This window comes from Amphiprion ocellaris, chromosome 10, assembly GCF_022539595.1.
Source record: "Amphiprion ocellaris isolate individual 3 ecotype Okinawa chromosome 10, ASM2253959v1, whole genome shotgun sequence".
NCBI lineage: Eukaryota > Metazoa > Chordata > Actinopteri > Pomacentridae > Amphiprion > Amphiprion ocellaris.
The window spans coordinates 14,529,016-14,552,696 of NC_072775.1; the positions used below are offsets into that span (position 1 = coordinate 14,529,016).

At 40.7% G+C, this 23,681-nt stretch overlaps 3 protein-coding genes across 11 annotated transcripts; 2 read left to right on the plus strand and 1 right to left on the minus strand.

Annotated features, from left to right (window-relative positions):
* Positions 1-1,394: 1,394 nt before the first annotated feature.
* On the plus strand, positions 1,395-7,234 carry LOC111572335 (midnolin-like). The gene is made up of 7 exons (XM_023275978.3): positions 1,395-1,809; positions 1,909-1,996; positions 2,089-2,151; positions 3,959-4,501; positions 4,670-4,775; positions 5,281-5,529; positions 6,515-7,234. Exons 1-7 carry the CDS (start codon positions 1,586-1,588, stop codon positions 6,685-6,687), a joined length of 1,446 nt encoding a protein of 481 aa, XP_023131746.2. The 5' UTR covers positions 1,395-1,585; the 3' UTR covers positions 6,688-7,234.
* A 7,373-nt stretch (positions 7,235-14,607) lies between these two features.
* cirbpa (cold inducible RNA binding protein a) lies at positions 14,608-19,529 on the plus strand. Of its 9 annotated transcripts, none has more exons than XR_008603014.1 (8): positions 14,608-14,759; positions 15,472-15,582; positions 15,705-15,811; positions 15,908-16,037; positions 16,125-16,273; positions 16,364-16,419; positions 19,041-19,131; positions 19,233-19,529. XR_008603014.1 is itself a non-coding variant. In XM_055014559.1 (7 exons), exons 2-7 carry the CDS (start codon positions 15,483-15,485, stop codon positions 17,661-17,663), a joined length of 543 nt encoding a protein of 180 aa, XP_054870534.1. In that variant the 5' UTR covers positions 14,608-14,759; positions 15,472-15,482; the 3' UTR covers positions 17,664-17,961. The 9 variants fall into 9 exon arrangements, 4 of the variants coding, with proteins under 4 accessions (XP_054870534.1, XP_023131678.1, XP_023131677.1 ...); XR_002746455.3 differs by having other exon boundaries at positions 16,125-16,269; XR_008603013.1 differs by lacking the exons at positions 19,041-19,131; positions 19,233-19,529 and adding an exon at positions 17,010-17,961.
* A 1,331-nt stretch (positions 19,530-20,860) lies between these two features.
* Positions 20,861-22,981, minus strand: ndufa13 (NADH:ubiquinone oxidoreductase subunit A13). The gene is made up of 5 exons (XM_023275963.3): positions 22,824-22,981; positions 21,836-21,914; positions 21,666-21,737; positions 21,486-21,555; positions 20,861-21,073 (listed from the first exon to the last, which is right to left on the minus strand). The coding sequence occupies exons 1-5, from the start codon at positions 22,915-22,917 to the stop codon at positions 20,954-20,956; spliced, it is 435 nt and encodes a 144-aa protein (XP_023131731.1). The 5' UTR covers positions 22,918-22,981; the 3' UTR covers positions 20,861-20,953.
* Between the last annotated feature and the right edge of the window lie 700 nt (positions 22,982-23,681).

The following is a 23,681-nucleotide window of genomic DNA, read 5'->3' on the forward strand; positions in this document are numbered from 1 at the left end:
TACGTCACTTTACTCCAAACCCTCCGCTGTGCATCATGTGACAGGTGCAGCCTCAGTGCTGGACCAGAGGTGGGACATGAATACTAAACAGTCGGGGATGTGAAGGACTGAAAGAATACAAAGAGCAGAGGCTTTCTGTGAGCATCTCCTCCCTCTGGCTGAACGATGAAACTGTACAACATCCGTAGATGCATATTGTGTTCGAAGGGTGTTTCCCTGCTATCATCCTGATGCATGCTGGGCCAGGCTTTGGCACATATGTGACCTTGGAATGGAAAAAATAAAGGATGAGAAAATGTAAGAATGACAGACTTCTTTGAGAAAATTCACTGAATCCTAAAACATACAATAGAAAATAAATAGAATTCGGAGTTACTGCATTGGATTATACACAGGAATTTATTTAACTTTAACTGGGTAACTCTTCATTATCATAACTTTGTAGTACATCCTATTAAATATGTTGTTTTTATTTGTATAGTGCAAAATCCTATTTATTTTCTGAGAGCTTTATAGTCTGTATCACATTTGAACACATCTATCCTTAGAAGAATAAAACAATAAAACTCTAGGGATAGTGTTATATACTACACTTCAAGACTGAAGAAAAGCAGAATGCTGTTACCCAAATCAAACCTCATGTCTGACAATAATTGTAATCAAATACATCTACGATTACTGTTTGTGCTTATGCAGAAATGCAGTTTTAATTGAACACTATAATTACATGATGCTGTTTGTAGGCCACAGAATTGGTGCTTGTTCATCTTTTAGTCTTTTACTATCAAAAATACCAAAATAGTTGTTTTTATTTCCACATATATGTATGTTTGAATTGTAGAACTACAGATACTCATGCCAAAAACATCATGATGACTCAGGAATAATAAATAAAAAAAACAATAGAGCGTTGACAGTCTAATTATCTTATCTAATAGCAAAATTCAAATTTATTGTGAGCATGTAACAGACTAATAACAGAATAACAGGATAGTTAAAGTACAATGCAATTCAAGAAAAAACAGTAACTGTTGTAATTGGAGTATTGTGATCAACAGACTGGGTCAGATGGAAACACAAGTGTATTTGTGATATTTGTAATCTCACTAATACAGGTGCAGATGTGATATTTGCAGTCTCACTAATTGCAATACAGTGTGTACTTAGAGAAATGATAAAGACTTCGTGCCATGATGACATTGTGGACAAAACGTTGTGCAGATTGCATCATTTATGAATGGTGAGTTGGGCACAAAACAAGGTGGGGCCGTGAGCGGGAGCTGCCCTCTGATTGGACAATCTGGGCTCAATAGTCTTGTGGCCCTCTCTGATTGGCTGTGTGTCCGTGTGGGCGGGGCCTGCTGTGACAGAGTCCGGGTGTTTTACGCTCTGAGGAGTAGATCTGCGTCTGTCAGCCGTAGAGAGTAGCTGAGGCCGTCTGCTGTCCATTTATCTTCATTTTAAAGACACCGACGAGGAATGAGGAGCCAGAACAAAAAGATAAACACCGCAGCACATCGTCTCGCTTGACTTCGGCCATCACAGTCTGGTTTTAAACAGAATATTTCCCTGTCAGTGTTTCTGAATGGAGCAGCAGCAGGAGGGTTTGTTTAGCTTCAGCAAATCTGCAGCGTGCGGACCTGGAGGCTCCACCGGTCAGACCTCCATCCAACTGTCCGTCACATCGACCACCGGCAGCCCGGTGGAGCTCACTGTCCCCCGGGGAGAGACTGTGGAGGGTCTGAGGACACGGATCTCCCACAGACTCCGACTGCAAACACACAGGATCGCACTCCTGCATAAAGACAGGTGAGTTTTAATGCTAGCTTGCGTGCAGTGTACATTGGTTGTGTGCTTTTGTTATACAGAGTGACTTGACCTTTTCGTCCCATATTGATCATAAATCAGGCACCTGACTTCAGGGAAACTGTTGGATCTGGGTGTAACAGATGGCAGCAAGCTGACCCTGGTCCCAGTCATCGAGGCTGGTTTAATGGTGAGTCTGACATCCTTTACTTTACATGTAACATTGCAGCATATGTAATGAAACCTGTAGAGAACTGCTTTGTTGCATCTTTATGGCCACAGTGCTCGACTGCCAGAGCTGAGAGGACAATGATGGACGTGTTGGAAAGCTTAACTGAAGCCCAGGTAAGAAATTTATTCAAAGTTTTGTAAGTAAAACTTGAGGAATGTGTGAATGAGGTGAAGAATTCCGGCTGGGCAATACCGTGTGTGTATTTTTTTTTATTACACATAAAGCAATAGTATCATTATTATTATTATTATTATTATTATTATTATTATTATTATTATTATTATTATTATTATTATTATTTTATAATAATAATAACAAACAATCATCATCATAATCATACTAAATTTAATTTCTATAGCAAAAAAGAGCAACAACGATAAAGCTTAAGTAAAGACCTTATAAAATATTATACAAATGCACTTCTGTACAGTCAATGCTTTTAACTTGAGGCACTGACTGATCTGTTCTGACTATAAAGAGAAGTTTGTTCTAGAGCACTGGGGTAAAATACTAATGCATGGTCCCGCTTTGTTTAAAGCCAGGACCATGCAACTGATTGCATGATCTGAGCAATTCAGATGCAGAATAATGTATTGAAAGAGCTCAGAAAGATCATGCAGGGATTTAAAAGTAATCAAGAAAATCTTACACTGAATTCTGTGACCAATGTTAAGCAATGAATGCGATGTGAACAGACAGTCTCACACTTTCACATTTTCATGCCTTAAGAAAACCAGGTATACGCATAGAAGCACTATTACACCATGTCATCAGGTAAAATACAGTGCTGTGGCCCAAAGTTTGTGTTAAAATCATGATCCCCATGTTTGAAACTGCTTGCAGCTGGCTTTCAGTAATTACGTGCCTGTAAAAAGTATTCCTCATCCTTCAAAGTTGTGCCTCTTTTGTTGCTTTTCAACATTGAATCAGCATCAATTTATTTGGGATTTTTGGACAAGAATTTGAAAAAAAAGACTCTTCCATGTCAAACTTAAAAAAGATTTGTCCAAAGTAATGTAAATCAATTAGAAATACAAAATGTAGAATAAGTAACTGTATAGTATTCACCCTCTATCAAAGTGACTCACCTAATTGAACAAAAGGTGCGGGCAGTTAATGGTATAAGTCACACAATTAGTGAAATGGAGATACCTGTATCTGGAAGGTCCAGTCACTGTGAATCAGTACTTCTGGCTACACCATGAAGACAAAAAGACACTCAGAGAAACTATTGAAAAGCAAAAGTCAGGTGATGAATACAGGAACATATTTTAATCACTGACCTCCTTGGAGTACAGTTAAATCCATCATTAAGAAATGTAAGGAATAAGGCACAAATCTACCCAAAGCAGGCTGTCCTGAAAAACTGACACTCTAGTGAGGGAGGCCACCAAGACACCTACGACTCCTCTGAAGAAGGTCTAAGCTTTAGAGGCTGAGATGGGAGAGTACAACAGCTGTTACATGTTGTTCACCAGTCAAAGCTTTATGGCAGAGTGGCAAAAAGAAAGTCAGCGTTGAAAAAAATCTGAACGAGAGTTCACCAGTTGCATGTGGACACTCTGATGTCAATTGGAAGAAGCTACTTTGATCTGATGAGACCAAAGTTGAGCTTTTTGGCCATCAGAGGTATTGTATTTCTGTGTTTTCTTACTGGCAGGGTACACCATTGCAGCCATGCAGAGAGGGTAAACAGGAGAAATTAACAGGAAACAATAACTGCATGCAATCTAATACATCTATGATGAGTTTCTTCTTGATCAATACAGCATGCCTTTGTTTGGCTGCACTGTAAACAGACACACCAGCTGCCCTTCTGTTACCCCCAGTAACCAGGGGTGCCGCCAAAACAAACAACACTGAAATCCCAAGTATCATGAAAATAAACTCCCATGTCTTTCTTTGCCATCTGTCCTGCAGATCAATGACTTCTTGTCTGGCCGCTCACCTCTGACCATCAGCCTTGGAATCGGTGCCCACATGATGTATGTGCAGCTCCAGCTGTCTGCTCAGGATGTGAAGAAACTGCAGCAGAACATGGACTCAAAGGCTCAGAGCAGCAGCGAGCCTCAAACTGGCCTGCAGACACCCTGCAATGTGAACCACCCAGGCTCTGCCTCCACCAACATCACAGGATCCACTACCTCATCTGCTGCACAAACCCCATCTACAGCCCTGGACTCCTCTGGCTCTAAAGCCCAATTTAGCCCTCAGAGACAAAGAACTTCCTTTCACCCAGCAGCATCCGCCACCCACTCATCCACTTACGTCCATAGTCCCTTATCTCAGCTTCATTCCCAGTCTGCACACACATCTCCACATGCTCCTTCAACCCCTTCTTTGCCCTCTGGTTGTCCACATCCCAGCTCTCCACTAGAAGCAACAGCACCAGTCTGTTTAACTGGTCCCAGTGGCTCCAGCTCAGGACCACCGAGCCCAGTACCAGCCTCAACCTTCACAGAGGTCAGCCATACATACTCTACTGCAGCAGTCGATGCAAAACACAATGAGTTGTCTTGATTTTGCCACTATGTACCATTACCAGAGACTGTATAATAGACCATTTAAAGAGTTTGAATGATCTTTTCACACTTGATCCTCATTGTGGGTGTTTGTTTTTTTTCCTTACAGAGTAACATTAATGCCTCATCCCATGCAGAGATGTTGAAGGAACCAGGAGCAGTCATAGAAAGTTTTGTGAATCACTCTCCAGGCGTCTTCTCGGGCACTTTTTCTGGTAAGTCTTTAGCAGTGAGAACACAACAGTTTTTAATAGGTCTGATTAAAATCGATCAATAGATTGTGTAGCCACAGAGAAAGTGGCAGGTTTGCACATTAAGACAGAACTAACTACACTGAGTTGTTTGAGTCTTTAAAGATCAAATCCCAGCAGCTCAATTAATGCTGGATTATTTTCGATTAATCTCAATCTATAGCCTCACTACCTCAATTGATTAATTGTTTTGTTCCTAAAAGGTCAGGGAACTGAGATAAATGTTCGTGATCATTTCCAACGGGTAAAATTTGAGGATCACTCCAAATCCAAAGTTACACAGAACATAATATGACAAAAAAGTAGCATATTGTTCCTTTGAAAAGGTAGAATCTGTGATTTTTAATGTAGATCTATCAATAAGTCAGTTGATACACGGTTACAGCTCGTCCGTCTTCTGCCTCACTTTGTCTTCATCCTTTAACATCCACAGTTGTCCTCATTGTCCTCTGCTGTCTCCTCCCATCAGGCACCCTTCCTCCATGCAGTCAGAGCGGCATCAGTCATCCTCGGCGCGGCATCGCCATCATCCTCCAGATCCTCAACGACCTCCTCAGAGCCGCCTACCACCACCAGGGGGCTCCAGCTGCTCTTCCTCTTCACCCATGTCCTGCTTCAAACCCACCAGTCAGCCCACTGCCCACAGCAGAGGAGCCCAGCAGGGCCAGAATCAGACCACCAGTAACCCCGAGGACAGAACACCTCCCTACAGCTCCAGGTCGGCTCAAGCAAATGTTATTTTGTCAACAGGGAAAATACTGCAGGAGCAATTGTGTGCGTTATAGTCCATTTAAAGTAGGTTGAACTGAAGACTTTATCATGCAAAGGCAAAAACAGACTAACAAATCGTGTTTCAAACTACTGCCAAATCAAACACAGCTACAGTTGCTCACAGTTGAAACCCAGAGTGGATTAAATGACACTGACTAAACTTTCTGTGGTGTGTTAGAAGGCCACATTTAGTCACACAAGCAGTGGAGGGAGTGTGAGAACTGTCGCTGTCTAAATGTATCAAGGAGTTTATACATTAGTGCTTCCATCAGCGTGCATGCACCAATGCATGAAGTCAACTTCTATTTCTCTGCTTCTGTCTCATTATTAATCAGTTTCCAGTGTTTAGATTTCTTGATCTTCCTGTACTGATTTGTTTTTAGTATGATTCTAAGTATTGGTGGTGTTTTCTGTGTTTTGATATACTTGGATTAGATCTAAAAAAAAATTAGTTTCTCAAACAGAAGAATTATTTCATGACTAGTTTGACAGTCAGTTGCTCAGAATTTAAGGATTTCATGCTTTTCTTTGTTATGCTTCACAGTTAATTTAGTTTTCATGGACTGATTTTGAACTCTAGGTCAGACAAAAGCAGGAGAAAGCGGCAGAAATTCTGATAGATGTGTTTCTTTGGGCATGACAGAGTGAAACAACTTAAAAAGGTCCTTTCATGTTCATGTCTTTTCTTAGAGTGTCGTGCATTAGACTCGCTCAGTCACTATGGCTGCTTTATCACTTCTATCAGACACTTTATATACCAGATAATTAAGCAATCGACTGAAAAATAAGTTTCCTTCCCATTTTTACTCTTCTCCTGAAAAGAGAAGTTTTTTTTTACTTCAACCCAAAATGTTCATGAATACAGTGCTTTTGAGAAAAGATTTTTAATTTCATACGTCATGTCTGACACGTTTTTCCATTCTCTCCTGTAGGCGACGACATTTCGCTGTTGCACTCATCCACAGAGGAAAATCAAACAATGCACTGTAAGCTCGAGCACCTCCAGCTTTTGATGCATCAGAGACGTCTCCGCAGACGAACTCGCAGGAGTTCACACGTCTCACAGACCTCTCACCCATATCAGCACCGTCACTATCATCCCTAATCTCCCGGACAGAAAAGATCCACTCACTGTGATAGCGTCGGCTGCTCTCTGATGAACGAGGGCGGCTTCGCTAATGACCACAAAATAAGTCTCATAAAAACCACAGCTGACCTCTGATCTTGTGATGTTGGTGAATCATCTGTGGAGCCACATAAGAGGGACAGGCTTTGAAAATATTTTTACATTGTGGGCATTTCAGAAAAACATAAGGCCAAAGGATGAGAGGAGTGAGATCCCTGCGGCTGACTGTATATTTCTCATGATATTTAACCTGAGTCATGTTCTTCAGTGAGGACAACTCTTGTTGTTGCAGTATGTAGCATATGTCACAAAAAGCTCTAATGTATATTTTCATCATATATATCTCAGTGTTTTGTCAAAGAACTCTTTCTGTATGTTATTTCTATGTATTCCAAAGCCTTAACTGTACACGTCTAGGATGTAATCATTGTGTGTTTTGTGTCGTTTTACTTATGCAATATTAAAATGTAAACACAAGGCAGGAACAAATATGCAAGAAATAAAGAATGAAAATGAAAAATCTGGATACATTTGTGAGTCAAGTCATTTTTAGACTCTAAATACAGAGTATCATGCTGTTGCCTTCATCTGTTAACATGATGACTTTTTGTCATTCAGGCAGCATTAGATTTCTGTTCAGCTGCATTAAGGCTTTACAAGATATTTATAGAAAGAGCCACAAAGCTTGTGCGACATTTGACTCCTGAGAGAAGGTGAAGAATGAAAAGTAATGAATCCCCATGGAGTTATATTAAAAGTGCATGTTGGAGGTGCACATGGTAGAAATGTATGTTTTATTGAAGTATTAAATATTTAAATCTGGATATATCATCTTAAACTCTTTTTCTGTGTATTTTCTGTGTGTCTTTAATGGCTACATTAGTATCTGTTTTAGTTTAGTGTTGTTATTTTTGAGGTGTAGGGGAGAGACATTTTTTAAGAAGTTAAATTTAAATTTCAGCTGCTTCTTTCTACCTAAAAACTTTTAATCTCGAACAACTTTCAGATAAAACAAACAAATGTTTTGAGGAGAACATCACACTTCGCTCCTCTGTAATTCCTCACAATGTGGATTTTATTTTGTTTCCTAAACATAGAATATTGGTTGTCCTTACTTTTAATATTAATCCTGAAAGCAGAGTGTGAACAGCAGCCTGGATGCCTTCCCCATCCCACATGACAGCAGCTGAACATTTCTGAGGCTGATGACCTTAGGTTTGTCTTTTTCAAGCCAGCTTTCAAGTATGCAGCCCAAACCTTAATGCCTGTCATTGCTGGAACTTGCATTTTTGCTTGTGTGCTTTGTTCTCCAGAGAACTGGAACATCCAGTGCGACCACATGGTCCTTTCTGCCTTTGTTGGTCACTGCTTTGTGACCCTGAAGGCTCGTGTGAACAGTAATATTATCCCTTTATTTAAAACTTAGGCAAATTTAGTGCATCTTGCTGGATTGGTTTGACTCCATTTGTTCCCTTAGAGGAAAGAGTCAAAGCAAATCCATACAAAGTTGTTGTTATTGTTCACCTTTATCATGTGATTAAATGTTTCTATCCTATGAGAGTGGTCTCTTCCAGGATCCATAGGGCATGAGAGGTCAATGAATGGTTTAATGAGTATGAAAATGATGTGAATCATACGTTCTGGCCTTTATAATCACCAGATCTCAACTCAAGTGAACTATTACAAGATTTTGGAAAACGTGTTAGACAGTACTTCCCAGTACCGTCTTTAAAGCACCATGCAAGTTTTTAATAATAGGGTTTATCCCTCCAGTAAAGCTCCAAAGATGGAGCACATGGAGGCCCAAAACTTTACTAAGACACTTTATTTCCTTTCATTTGTCACCTGTCTGTAAATATTGAGCTGCAAACCTTTGGGCTCCCATAGAAGCACAGTAACTGGATGACCTAAAACTTAGAAATACACCGTCTCTCTTCAGAGTTGAACAACACAGATAAAATCTTGTCCTATACCAATACTAACAAGAGCACACAACCTGCCACTTGACAGCAGAAACAGGGATGCGGGAACCACAAGCCCTGCTCTTCCATTAAAGAGTTTGTTAAATAATTGAGCAATCAAACGAAGAACTACACAGCTCAGAGCTGCAGCATGAATGCTGATGATATTTTAGGTGGAGCTCTGCTGGTTGCAATGATCAAGTGTGCAGTTGCTGTGAGAGCAGCTGCAGTAGCAGGATGCCAAACGCCAGAGATCTGACCGCACACGGCTCTTATAACTGAATCCTAAAGATGGTCGGTGCTGCAGATCCAGAGTTGGAGATGACATCATGCTCAGGCTCACTGAGGGCAAGATAATGTGATAAAGGGCTGAGAAGCGTTGTGAATAACTTCTGCTTTCCCCATGAGTCATTTCCTTTTGTTTTCAGCCTTTATGCTAAGCTAATGTGTTCTGTGACTGTGTGCTGTAGCTTCATATTTGGTGTACAGATATTAGAGTGGTATGAATCTTTTCATTTCACTCTCAGGAGGGGAGCGAAGAAGCATAATTACTAAAATGTTGATCAGCTCTTTTCCCCGCATGTGGCAGTGCTACAAGGACGCAGCACACGATGTCTGGGCCTCCTACACGGATGCTCCTTCGTCTCTCTTTGACTCCTACACATGGCATTCAAACTCACTTCATTACTTAGAAGTGCATTTACAGACACATCTACCTCCCACACAGCCAACACCGGACATTGGCCTAATTCAGGCCCCACACACTCGACCAGCTCTCATCATATTGACTCACACAGACTGGTGCACACAAACAAAGCACTTGAAACATGCAAAATAAACACAGCGGATTCATATTCCTGATCAATCAGCGTGATGGACAATGGCTCTGGTTATGTGATGCCTGTTAGATCCTAAAATTCATTTTACTTTGTAATTAGGGAGTGTTATTTGTCTTGCTGCACTGACTTCGGGATGTAGGAGGATGAAGGAGAAAGTATTCTTTTGGTTTTGATCTACATATTGAAATTAGCATGGCATGGGACTAAAACTGTGTCTGAAATAAAGCAGTCAATAGATATTCTCTATCGTCTGTTAAGTAGCAGACACACCTCTTTCTATTCAGCTGGCTTCACATTTTGTATTTAAAGATCCTTGTGATGGATATCAAGGTTTTAACATTATTATATGTGAATATGGTGTTCTTGTATATGGAAGATAAGACAGAATAATATACGACAACCCTTTATTAACGCCACAGTGGGGAAATTTGCAATGTTACAGCAGCAAAGATAGTGCAAACATTTAAGGAATGAAAAAAAAATAAACCAACACGTACTAGTTCCAAAAAATAACATTACTGCACATATCAGTGGTATTGCATGGATTTTTTGATGAATAGAAATATTAATAGATTACTATTATTACACAGATTGTTTATATAGACAAATTCACGGATTATTTATATTGTACATACATAAATACAAAAAAATACCATGTATTCCAGTGCATGTAGAAAAAAAGATGTTGCACAGGGTTTTAAAAGTGCAAAATATTATAATTCACATGATATTGTACCAAAGAAATGTATGAAAGTTTTTTTTCTATATAACTGAGAGCTTAGCTATCATCCTCCTGTCTCCCACCATCTCCCCAACTTCAAGGGAACATTCCAGTACAGAGCTGGCCTTTTTTACCGGTTTGTTCAGTCTCTTCCTGTCTGCTGCAGAAATGCTGCTGCTCCAGTAGACCACGGCATAGAAAATTGCTGATGCCATCACAGAGTCAAAAAAAAAAATACCTCAGAAGTGCTCCCTCCACTCTAAAAGACTCTATCTGCTGAGAGGACTCTCAGCAGAGTCTGCTATGTCCTTTTCGATAGAGTGCATTGGTATTGTCCGATCAATCCAGTTTATTGTTCAGGTGAACAACCAGGTCCATTCCCTGGACATGGTGCAGGCTGAGTGGGTTTGCATCTGTGGAAATCCACAACCAGTTCTTTGGTTTTTCCAGCATTGATCTGGAGGCGGTTCTGCTGGCACCAGTTCACAAAGCTCTGGGTCAGTTCTCTGTACTTCCTGTCATCCCCATCTGTGATGAGACAGACAAGTTCAGAGTCGTCAGAGAACTTGCTGGTGACCGTTGGCTGAACTGTACATGAAGTCTGCAGTGTACAGGGTGAAGAGGAAGGGAGCCAGAACTGTTCCCTGCAGTGCTCCTGTACTGCAGACAACCATGTTGGATTGACAGGTCTTGTAACCTCACACACTGTGAGCGGTTGATGAGGTTGTCTATAATCCAAGCTGTGAGGTGGTCGTCCACCCCTGTGTGTATTGTACTGAAAGCACTTGAGAAGTCAAAAAAAGATTCTAACAGTGCTCCCAGCTTTCTCCATGTGAGTGAAGGATCTGCTGAGGAGGTAGACGACAGCGTCATCCACCTCAATGCCAGGTTTATAGGCGAACTGTAGGGGGTCCATTGATGGGCTCATCAGGGGGCGGAGACGGACAAAGACCCGCTTCTTCAAAGTATTCATCAGATGTGGTGTCAGATCTACCAGCCTGTACCTGTAACTGTTGAAGTCCATGGGATAAGATGTCTGTGGCACTGGTACCATACATGATCTTTTCCACAGCTGTGGTACTCTTCCCAGGTTTAGGCTCATGTTGAGCATGTGTTCAACTATCCTGCAAAGCTGGTCTGACCAAAACTTTAGAAACCTGGAGCTGATACCATCAAGACCTGCTGACTTTCTCACCTTGATCTTCCACAGTTGTTTCCTCACCTGGTCTGTGGAGACGGACAGGCTGGGGCAGGGGGCTGGGTGTCAGAAGTGGAAGGTGGTGAGGGGGAAGGGCATGTGTCAGAAGGTTCAGTCAGGGTCTGGGTTGGCTGTGAGCTAGGTGTTGTAGTTAATTAGATGTGGGTGTGGGTGGGGCAGTATTCAGGCTGGACAGACCATGGGAGTAACTGAGCAGGGGGAGGGGAAGATGACTGATCAAATCTGTTGAAGAAAAGGTTCAAGTCATTTGCTAACTCCTTGTCTCCCCCACAATGGAGGTGGGGTTCTTTGTTGCCAGAGATGGTTTCCAGGCCTCTCCGCTGACGTTGTTCTGCTGCAGCTGCTCCTTCATTCTCCTCCTGTAACTTTTCTTCCCTTCCCTTAACCTCCATCTCAGCTCCCTCTGTGCACCCTTCAGCTCCTCTTTGTTTCCTGACTGAAAGGCCCTCCTCTTCTCCTTAAGAAGAACCTTTCTGTCTGGGGTAATCCATGGTTTGTTGTTGGAGAAACATCACACAGTCCTGGTGGACATGACATTTTCCCCACAAAAGTTGATGTAATCTGTGGTTCCCAGGTGGTAGAACGAGTTACCAAAGTCTGTTCGAACTATAGAGTCTGTCTCAGTCTTTAAAAAAAGACTAAAAACCCAGTTCTTTACTGAACACTATTGCACTTGACAGACAGCAAAAAAAATAAATAATAATAAAAAATTGCCTGTAGGCACCATAGTCCTATTATCACACTTGAACTTGTTTTATGGCACTTATCCAGGTTGTTTTCTCCTGACTAGATCCTTGCTTGTGTTGTATCCACTCTCAGATGTCCGTCGCTTTGGATAAAAGAGTGTGCTAAATGAAACTGTAGAACTGTAGAATCTGTAAAAGTGAGTGAGGCTGTAGATGTTCTCCCCATGAACATCACAGAGAACCTCCCACACAGTTGTGTCAAAATAGTCCTTCAGAGTCTCATCAGCTTCACCAGACCATCTCTTCACAGTGCGGGTGACAGCTGACTTCCTCTGTACAACAGGTGTGTACACAGGCTGAAGGTACACCGGGCTGTGGTCAGATCTTCCCAGGGGAGCGAAAAATGATGCCTTGGTGTGGCTGTAAAACAGATCCAGTGTTCTACTGTCTCTTGTGTGGCATGCAGCATAATGGGTGACTGTGGACAAAGTGGACGGCAGAAAGACATGATTGAAGTCCCCAGAAATTAGAAGAAGGGTCTGTGGATGTTGTGTCTGCAGCCTACTTGGGACAGAGTAAATGATTTCAGAGGCCAACTCAGTGTTAGCAAAGAGGGTAATGTACATAGCATGTGAGAATTCCCTCAGTATAAGAATGGCCTCATGCTAACAGTTAACAGCTCATCGGTTTTGCTGCAGAGTTGTTCTTAAATAGTGATGTGATTGAGATTACAGAATCCACCATTTACAAAAACAACACAGAACACGCGATAAACAAACTCAAGTTGTAGTTCTAACATGTATGACAGCATGTTACAATGCGCCATTAAGTAAGTGATTTTACAGTGTTGTACAGAGTCATAAGTGAGCTGGTGTGTTCAAGCTACAGTAAATGGGGAGTTAGTGGAGAAAATGGCAAGAACTTCATAGATCTATACAGTAGCAATTACATCTAAACCATTCTAAAGCAGAATAAGAGTGTTTTTATTGAAAAAAAATAGATATGTTACTTTGATAGATGAGTTTTGAGAGGTTTACTCAGTGGCTTGAGAGGGACTTTAAAAAATGAAACTACATAGGCATACAACATTTTTTATTTTATATAATTCCAACTTGTTTAGAAGCCAGTACTCATCCACAAGTCTGGTGTGGAAACCTGAAGCTTCCAGCCAACATTTACTGAGAGACACTGAAGTAGGAAGCATCCCGTGTGCATCCTGTCTATTATTCAAATTCACACATTAATGGATTTTAAAGGAGTGGGTGTCCATTTAGGCCATTTGAACTATGTGTTAACATGAATTTGATATACATGTAGAAATATACAATCACATAAGCTAAATGTAAAGATAGTAAAAAATCGAAAGGTTTAAAATCCTCATATATGAGGAAGGTTTTTGAGGCGTGAAGTGTCCAAGACAACTTTGATAAGATTGGTTTCAGACGCCTCACTGCATCGTTTCACCCACTCGGAAGATATGGCGCTACGCCAGAGAGATTGCATGAAGTTTTGATGTCAACATGACATACGACTCCTAAAGATAATACGTCAATCCGGAAATTCTGATACAATCGTGGGTCTGTGGTGGAAGTCGGGCAAGGTAAATAATTTTAGTCAATTCAATACATTCTGTGACAGCGTGTAGTTGTTCTAGAGGCCAGTTTGGTTTGCTTGTGCTCTCTCTGTGGTGTATGTTAAACCTGTCAGTGCCCTGACAATCATTGACTCATTTTTTTTCTCAAGTGTGCAGAAAAATTTTAAAAAGTGATTAGAAAAAAATCTCTACCATTGCACTTTTATTAATAAAGCCTTATCAGAAACACAATATATATATATATATATTGGTTGAAAGCAATTTAAAGATATGAGGTGGAGGTTGTCTCCAGCTGGGAGTGCAGCTGGAAGACAAGCTGGACTGATCCAGCCACATGGAGGCAGTGTACAAGAAGGGCCTAAACAGACATTACTTCCTGTGATGGGTAAGGTCTTGTAACATCAGCAGGCCTCCTCTATGTACATTTTACCAGACTATGGTGGCCTTTGCTTTATTCTCTGGGGTTGTGTGTTGGGGGGAAGGGCCTGGCTCCAGGAACAGAACCCCTCCACTCAGAACCAAGCACCGAACCTGGGGGGACAGAGCATTCTCCATATCTGCCCCCACACTCTGGAACTCCCTGCCACTACACGTCCGCGACTGCACAGATCTGACTACTTTCAAATCACTCCTCAAAACCCACCTGTTCAAAACTGCTTTTAACACATAATATGAACTTATTTTTGTGATGTATTTTATGACTTGTTTTATTTTTAATGTTTGATGATTTTTATGTAAAGCGTCTTTGAGTGTTTTGAAAAGCGCTATACAAATAAAATGTGTTATTATTATAATTCAGTAAGTGTTTTATAAGTCACAAAACATGCCTAAGTGTTTATTTTTTCTTTAGGCCATGCTGTTACACCTCTGTGGACGGCAGGTGGCGGTGTGGCCCAGCCTGGTCACAGTGTGAGCGGTCAGCAGAAGAAGAGGACCGTCGCAGCGCGGTGAAAAGCGGATCGCTCCCTCTCTCCTTTCTCATTCGACCTGCAGCTCCACGCAGCAGCCATTTGATATCAGTCGGGGAGAAGGTAATTGATCGATTTTATTGTTGTATTCTTTCATGCTATCTTTTATATTAGCACTGCATTTCCAGCTGCATCTATATATTAAACGTTTAAATACCACGTTTACTTTCGTGTGGTATTTTTTTAAAAGATGGAATCTACGCTCTGACTAGATTTATTGGCACATAAACCGCTGCACGAGGCCGAGCAAAAATGATTTTCAGTTGGTCGATGTTCAGAAATATGGGGTGTAAAATTGAGTTGAATGTTTATTTACCCGCTTTTGCTCGTTAGCTGGGCTACTTATGTAACCCAGAGAGCATGCTGTGTGGCCGCGTCTCGGGCTAATGTCTAAGTCGGTCACCGAAACAAAGTGAGGAGCAGCTCGGTGCTACAAAATGGCGCTGAGAGAAAAAAAAGCTAGCAAGCTAATCCGCTAAGTGAACGACACCACGTTCGCGGGCCTGAGGCCTTCTTCCACCTAGGCTTGATAATTCCTAGTAGTACTAGCAAAGATTATTTTTGTTTTCTTTAACTGCAGTGATATTTAGTGCCCTGTTTATCTGTGGTTAGGAGGCTTTCAGCTAAATAAGCAGATAAATCGGTGATTTCACGCTGCTGGTCCGTTGACCTACTTTTCGCGCTAACCGTTTTCTCCGTGTCTCTAAAACGAGGCCGCGGTCTTATGTGCTTATATAAACTTAAACGTTGGCCTTTTGTGATCGGTGTTTTCTAGCAAGTCGTAAGATGTCGGACGAGGGGAAATTGTTCATCGGGGGCCTCAGCTTCGAGACCAACGAGGATTCTTTGGCGGCGGCCTTCGGAAAATACGGAACCATCGAAAAAGGTAAAAACACGCTTCCCACCGCTCAACGCACACCTTTGTGCACATTTTTTTAAAAAACGTAATTGAATCGATTTTGAGTGATTAGCAAGGCACGTGAGTAAATCCTGTTTTCCCTCCATTAGTGGACGTGATCAGAGACAAAGAGACGGGAAGATCTCGCGGTTTCGGCTTCGTGAAATATGATAATGCTGAAGATGCTAAAGATGCACTGGACGCCATGAACGGCAAGGTAAATACACTGCTTACGATACTTTTATCAGATATGTGTTTTAATCTTTTTCAAAATTTACATTTTTAATTGACCGTGCTTGTCTTTGTGTTGCAGACCCTTGATGGTCGGGCCATTCGGGTGGATGAAGCAGGAAAAGGTGGACGATTCAGGGGAGGAGGATCGCAGCAGCAAGGGGGACGATTCGGCAGTTCCAGAGGGCGAGGTGGTCGCGGTTACTCAAGAGGTGAGCATAGGCTCCCTCTATTTATATATTTAAACTCCGTTATTCACTTGACTCCTTTTACTTACCTGTAACCTTGTGTTTGTACAGGTGGATACAACGGCGGCAACAGGAGCTATGGAGACAGAGGCTATGACAGAGGCTTCGGAAGTGGTGGTGGAGACAGGAGCTTTGGTGGTGGTGGTGGTGGAGGATACAGGAGTGGTGGATACTCGGGTGGCTACAGAGAAAATAGGTAAGTAGCTGTGAGTTTACAGGTATGAATTGAATGTAAGACTTGAGGTAATGCAGTGCTATAGTAAGAGTTTTTTTGTTTGTCAAATTGCTAGGGGTCAGGGCGGATATGACCGCGGTGGATCCTACCGCGATGCATACGACAGCTATGGTAAGCATCAATGATATGCATTTTCACAATATATGTAGGCTTATGTTGGGGCTGTCCTTTTTTTTTTTTTTTTTTTCAAAATCTAAAATGGCACGTTAAAAGTGCATTTAGACACTGATTTATAGTGTTATTGAAATTGTTATATCTCACATTGTTGCATTCCATGAGTAATTAAATATGTATTTTAGGCATATTGTTGGCAAGATGGGATTTATATACACCTCATCACACAAGGCGTCTTCAAACAATAGAATAAGACAATTTTACAGCCCCAACATATGAACACTCGTACCATGTATGCCCCTCTGTTTTGTACCTGAGCCCAAGTTGATGCCTCTTTATGTACGGTTGCCAAATTTTGCTAGCCCACACCCCACTCTGATAAAGAGGCTGGCAAGCCATTTGAAAGACTTTAGCAAATGCTGAATGTCGCTTATTCTAATATTGCTCATATCTCAGCTGATGGAGCCCCTTTTGCAAAAAAACTGAGGGAGGGTATTTAGACTGTCTGGTGGGTTGAGGGGGTGTTGTGAAACTCCAGTGTTGGAACTTTCAGTGTCTTTACCTCTGTGCGCACTTCTTATCCTCAGCTGGGCACGAGTAAACATCTCCCTGATTCAAGATCATCACTTGGCTGGCTGTATTTCAAAGATGCGCTCCTCAAGAAAAATGTCCACGTGTTATTGCTGACCTTAGTTTTGTAGTTCTGTTGTAGTAGTTCAGCATTTAAAAAAAAAAAAAAAATGTAGCCATGAGTTTTGGTCATTCCTTAACAAACCATGTTGCAAATTACAGGTCAAGAATCTTACCTTGCTTATCGGGCATCTTAATTCCTCAAAAAAATCATTTAACTAAAAGGCATCTCTGTAATCTGATTAGTAAAGTCCCAATTTGGGGTCAAACAATGGCTCTCCACATGGCTTTTCGTTGAACAGCCACAACCGCCGCTGTAGACTTTTTGTCCAGCACGTTAAAGTGTTTCCTGATTTTGATTCCTTTTTTTCTTCAGTTTTTTTATATTGAAGTATCTGATGGGGCTTGTTTTGTGTTTTTGTTACCTTATTATCCCTCTCAGTCTTTGCGACTGACCTACCTCCTGCCAGGTTTTATACTGACTGAGGAAAGAGATCCATTTACTCTTAAACAGACTTTTTTGGGGGATTTTATGCTAAATTCCTTTTTACTCTTTAAAAAAACCTTAGTTTAGCTGAGGCTCCTGTATGTTCAATTTCCCAATAGAGTGAATTCCTTTCAGACTGGTGAACTACACATCCGAAGTGGCCGGCTGTTCATGAAGTTGCAAATTGCAGCATGCTACAGTCTGTCCAAGGTATCTTCTGTGCTCTGCTCAACATCTGCATTTTAAATGTGCTGTAAAATGGACTAATCTTGTTTAAAGTGATCGAAAAATGTAACTTCGTTTCCCCAAAGTAATATCTCAACCGGGAACAGTTTTGTACTTTATGTTCTTTGTATGATCAACATTTTTTTTCTTTGTCAGTTTGGCTTCATGGAGCCTATTAAACAGACTGTGGAAAATAATCTTGATTCCTTTTGCCTTTCAAAATGACCGCATGGGGGAGTTTAGTAGAGAGCTGAGGGCTTGTGTTAATGTAATGCTGCGTGAGAACAAAGTCACCTGCTCAAAGCACTGAAATTAAACATGGATGTCTGGAGGGCAATTGTAAATTGGCAGTTTAGTCTCAAGTAATCTTGATGAGGTAGAGGGGAAGGCTGTAACTGGGTGTATTTTAAAGTTCACATCATTTGACAAGCTGCCTGTTTTGGTTAAGATTTGAAAACTTGGATATTGGATCAGCGAATTCTTTAAGTGTTTCAAAGCCATCCATTACCCAAATGATTTGCCAACTTCAGTGTATTGAGATCAAACCTCTAGTGAGGTTTGAATAAGCCCCAAAAGTGGCACATTGGAAATGCTGGGAAAACATCAGCTGGTGTCTGGTCATGTTAATGCTTCATTACGTTCAAGAGGTCAGCTACTTCAAAAACCTACAAGTCCTTGGAGAGTGAAGTGTTGCGCCTACCAACAAGTGCTCATCAGAGAGGAAAGCTGCTCTCTTGCCTAGGTCATATGTGGAGAAAGTAGGCCAATGCACGTGAGGTAAAAATCTCCTTTTGCTTTGCTCACATCCTTCAAACTCAGTTCTCATTGTTTCCATGAATACCTTCAAGTTAGTCGCTGTGTTTAGTCCTCTGCTTCAGATGTCGCCTACAAACATGCCAAGGCCTCTTCCCCGATTCTGATTCTTAAAAGTCCATTAAGGGGGCAAAAAGTTTCTATGAAGCTCTTCTGGATTGTAGTGCTCCACACCCCGAGTCCACCAAAAACAAGCATTGGCCTCTTAAAAGTCACGGGTAGCATTGTGCTCAGTCCACTTGTGTTCACTGCTTTAGTCTTCAAATTTGCTCCAGTAATGTCCCACAGCAGTCCTAATTGATGTGTAAGGTGTCTAGACTGCATTCAGTTTTTCTTTGTACCCTTACATATGAATAAGTGGTGAGTTTCAGACTCATTTATAGTGTTGCATGCAGATGATTGTGATTTGTTGAAACAAACATGAATTGCCAGGCTTAATCCATCTCTTTATCTTTTTCTTTAGAGTGAACTGACGGTTGGAGGCTTCACTTGATGTCTGAGCAGCTGAAGTAGCCGGGATGAGATGGCAGTGACGAATGCAGATACTGCATCAGGTAAGTCTTTGACATATTAATGGAATATGAAACATTTTGGGTTTTGTTCTTTGTGACTGAGTCCAAATTTGCCCGGTTGTTTACAATCTTTCTTGTTTCAGGTCCAACATGCAGCAGCTGTTTGCAGTATTTACATGAAGGAACCTACCAACTAAAAGTTGAAGGCCTTTGTGAGACATTTGCTTACCTGAGAAGCACATTTTCCAAATGTTACAGCGGCTTTGCAAAGTCCTTGATATCCAGCTTAAGTGGAAAACATCGGACAGAAGGGATAGTAGAACTGATTTACGCCTGTTCCGATCATTGGAATTGACTTAATTTAATACAAAAGACAAACTACTCTCGCTGTTTTGCATTTTTGTATTGCAACTACAAAAATAAAATTGTGAAAGCACTGAGACTGAGGTTAGTGTTTTGTTTCCAAATCAGAATAAAGCAGTAAAACAAGTACATCTGTCGCTGCAGTCGAGCTATTAAATTTTAAAACACCAATTTACTGCAGGGAATTATTCCAAGTCGTTTAACTTAAATGAAGTTACCCGAAGCAACTGATCGAATGAAGCTTTTCTGTCTCAGTGTAGAAGCTGAGAATCGGGCTTCTGTACTCTTGTCCCACGAGCTTTTAAAACTGTCCAAGACAAACTAAAGGAGGTTGTGCCAAACACTGAGTTATATTTAATGCTCCACTTGAGATGGAAGTGTATTAATACAAATACTACTGAACTGTTGTGTGTTTATGCTTTTAGCCATGATGATACAACATGTAACTAGCTATGGTTTCATAACTTAGACAAAGTGTTTTGATCCTAAGTTACAAGTACAGGTCTGGTATGAGGATGTGATGAGCTCTGAGTGGTTATATACACCTAGTTGGATGCACTGAATGTCAGAAATGGGGCGACATAGATGTTCACTTGTCTTTGCATCATTACTTCTAATCACAATAAACAGAGGCATCATTCATGCCTCTGTTTATTGAGTGTTGTTTGCATGAGTAAGTATTTGAATGCTGCAGCAGTTTTTTTTTAAAATTGGTTTAACTTATTTCATTAACCAGACCATTAACCCTCCTGTTGTCCTCATTTACGGGCACCAAAAAATATTGTTTCCTTGTCTGAAAAAAATCAGCAAAAAAATTCCCAAAATTTCTGAAAATTTGCAAACCTTCAGGAAGAAAATTCCAATAATTCCTTAAAAATTTCCCTTAAAAGTATTATTAAAAGAATTCCCCAAATTTGGCAAGAAAATTCTTGTAAATATTTTTTTTAAAAATGCTAAAAATATCTAAAGTGATTACATATATATCTGTAAAACTTCTAATATTTTCTTTAAGAACATTGACATAAAAATCAACTCGCTGGATTTTGGTTGATTTTTTTGTGAATGTTCTTAAACATTTTTTTCCACCAAAAAATGTTCAAAGATTTCCCAAAAATGTTGAAAATATAGACATCAGAAGTTTCACTGTGAATATATATATCTTTTCCCACATTTTCAAACTTTAAACCAGGTCAATTTTGACTCGCAGGCGACACGAGGGTGAAATGTATGAGAAAAGCAAGAACTATTTGTAGTGGTGCAGAAGAATCAAGTAGCACACTCACTTAACACTACTCAAATACAGTATATTATACAGTATATTATATAAACATAATTTCCAACAACAGACACGATCCCCTCCAACAGCGAAACCCAAGCCTCAATGACAAAAATAACACATAAATCAGGATGAGGTACAGAAAAAAGATACTTTAATATTGAACATTTACAAGCTGAACTGAGCGACGGCTGTGGAAGGTGGAGGAGCTCAGGATATCGTTCCTCACACGTACCACAAGAAGCCAAAGCGCTTGTGCAAAAGCTCTTCCCGGGGCTTGAGGTTGAACAGTTCCTCCGACAGAGGAGTAACCCAGCGGTCTGTGTGGAAGACGCTCTCACCGACCTGCACGAGGTTAAAGTGAAACACAGCTTGTGTCAGTACAACTCTTCACAGTGACTGCATGTCGTACTACTATTTCAAAATGCAGTGAATTTGTGCATTTGAAAAGCAGTGGATTGTATGTCTGTATCTGCCAGTGGTTCCACAATAAAAGCAGGATGAATATGGTGCTAGTTCTGCTACAGAACCTGAGAGCTGGAGTTGAATGTGAGGCAGAAATACTTTCAGGTAATTTTGTTCCCACATTAAACTGAGAAAAACTCAACTTTATTACAAATAAAAAGATATAAATTCTAAAATATTCCACATTAGAATTTAGGTGGATCATCAGCGGTAAGGCTTTAGAAGAAAACTTGAAATATTTTTTTCTCACAAAAAGACAACTAAAATTAGCATCAGTTTTTGACTTCTTTACCTTCCAACCTGGAACGTCCTTCATGAGGATCGCCTCCTCTTCTAGGTTTTCCCTCAGCATCCGTAAGGTTCTGGCAAAACACAGAAAGTCCAGCTGATAAATACAAATAGCTGATATATGACTGTAAACATCAGATTTTTAAAACTACAGCAGCATGTGTGCGAGAGTTTTTCTTGTCACCTTCGGTCGTGTTCTGCCTGCAGTAGAGGCATCAGAGCTATCCTGGCTTCCAGCTCCTCAATCTGCAAACGCCTGAGACACACAAACACCAGCTTTAGCTTAACTATGGATTTTACATGTAGTTTGGCTGAAAGGAAAACCCAAATTACAATGATATTAAATTTTCTTACCTCCTCTCTCTGTTCCATTTAAAAAGCCTCCAGTAACCGAACACCATGATGCCAATGCCAATGCCGAACAGACTATATCCTGTTGATTAAAGAATTCATTCTAGTGTTAGATCACCACTGTATTTTACGGCACACGATGTAGAGTTGAGTTTTAAATCACATTTAGACCACCTGCTTAGTTCACAGCCACATTACTGATGTCATCACCTTCACATTTGTTTAGACATGTCTCAAAGTGTTCACCTAAAGACATAACGAATAGCTAGGTTTCCTAGTTTTTTCTCATTACAAAAAGAAGCTAATCTTTACTTGAAAATGTATAGAGATACTTTTAAATGTGCGTCTTTTGCTGTTGTAAGGCATTTAGACGCTGACCACTGATTGTATCTGCTGAAGCTCAATCACACACACAACTCAAAATGTGTTTGATTGCAATGCCAAAATCTGCTGAACCAGCTTGAGTACAACTATAGTGTGTAAAGAACTAAAAAAAAAAAATCTTTTTGATGAGATGTAATGATATTCAGTGGGTAACAACTTTGTGAACAAAGGGACATCATCGCATGCAGAAAGGAAAAGAAACTGACCAAGAAGCACAAACTCCCCCATTCACATTTAGCCAGCTACATACTTTCCTAATGGGAAGGCTGTGTGTTCTGTATCAGATCTGTATATGCAGTACATGCAACAGAACTGCAGACACTAGTGTTATCAGTGCTTTCACTATTGCAAAGGGCATATGGAGATAAAACTCAAAACAGCATGCAGTATTGTGTTAAGGGACATAGACATTACTCCTATAAAATGGCAAGCATAAATGTACGAGCTTCCAACGACAGCAGCATTTTAATTTCAGCTTCGGTCTATTCTATTGACCGTTAGCATTAGCCGCAGGTTAGTAGGTAGCAAATAGCACCTAAAAATGTCCGTACTAATGAACTGACTATGAGTGTGTGTATCTAGCTAGGTGAGTATGTCGTGTATGTACCCGAAAGTCCTCGTTTCGGTAGATTTCTCTTATAATCGAAGGCAGCATAGCCTCCCGGAGGAGGCATGTCCTGCTTCACCTTGGACCCCGCCATCTTCCTCCAGCTTCTCTCCACAACACGCCGGTGACGTCACTGAGGATGTTCTTCTTCCCTTACGCCAAAAAGCTGCAGCAGCGCAGCACCGCCCCCACGTGTCCGGAGGAAAACGTCTCTATTTTCATGTGCTGCTCTATATTCAGTGTTTTAGATATGTAATGTGAATTTCCAAATGTCCAGAGAGTAATAATACATCCTGTCTTAAAACGGTAAAAGCATTAATTACAAGTTACTTGAATTAATTATGTCTGATTTTGTTTTTGTCTAATATTTTAATACTTTTTAATTTGTTCAAAATTGCAGTTGCAAACATACAAAGCATATTTGTGTTTTGTGACAGACGACCTCAGCGTCTGACTTCTAAGAGGTGGTGTCAGAAGGTCCGTGTACGGATCTGGTAATTGGATTTTCCGTTCTGAAACGGGTATTGAAAAACAAAAAACAAGCGGTTATTTGATCTTCGTTTTAAAATACAAAAATTAAAATTGAAATACAAGACGTTTTTCCTTTTCATGATCAAAAAGGGATATACGATTATTTTTTTTAAAAAATGTTTTGATTTTCGTTTTATATTTAGAATAACAAGAAAGTAAAATCAGTAAGAGACAGAAAGGAAAAAAGGTCCGTTTCTTCATTTTCTGAGACCGGAAGTGGTCATCAGCAAGTGTGGAGCCAAACGACAACAAGATTCTCAGAGGGCGGAGCCAGAGAGCAGTGATTGGTCAGACCATATATATTATAGAAGACAGCGCGCTCGCGTA

What these genes read in the sequence shown, in the direction of transcription:
- LOC111572335 (XM_023275978.3), top strand. Translation starts at nt 1,586, where the DNA reads ATGGAGCAGCAGCAGGAGGGTTTGTTTAGCTTCAGCAAATCTGCAGCG. An exon ending in GCACTCCTGCATAAAGACAG is followed by an intron (nt 1,810 to 1,908) that starts GTGAGTTTTAAT and finishes ATCATAAATCAG; the next exon opens with GCACCTGACTTCAGGGAAAC. An exon ending in TCATCGAGGCTGGTTTAATG is followed by an intron (nt 1,997 to 2,088) that starts GTGAGTCTGACA and finishes TTATGGCCACAG; the next exon opens with TGCTCGACTGCCAGAGCTGA.
- cirbpa (XM_023275909.2), top strand. Translation starts at nt 15,483, where the DNA reads ATGTCGGACGAGGGGAAATTGTTCATCGGGGGCCTCAGCTTCGAGACC. An exon ending in ATACGGAACCATCGAAAAAG is followed by an intron (nt 15,583 to 15,704) that starts GTAAAAACACGC and finishes TCCCTCCATTAG; the next exon opens with TGGACGTGATCAGAGACAAA. An exon ending in TGGACGCCATGAACGGCAAG is followed by an intron (nt 15,812 to 15,907) that starts GTAAATACACTG and finishes TTTGTGTTGCAG; the next exon opens with ACCCTTGATGGTCGGGCCAT.
- ndufa13 (XM_023275963.3), bottom strand. Translation starts at nt 22,917, where the DNA reads ATGGCGGGGTCCAAGGTGAAGCAGGACATGCCTCCTCCGGGAGGCTAT. An exon ending in AAATGGAACAGAGAGAGGAG is followed by an intron (nt 21,738 to 21,835) that starts GTAAGAAAATTT and finishes TGTGTGTCTCAG; the next exon opens with GCGTTTGCAGATTGAGGAGC. An exon ending in CAGGCAGAACACGACCGAAG is followed by an intron (nt 21,556 to 21,665) that starts GTGACAAGAAAA and finishes GTGTTTTGCCAG; the next exon opens with AACCTTACGGATGCTGAGGG.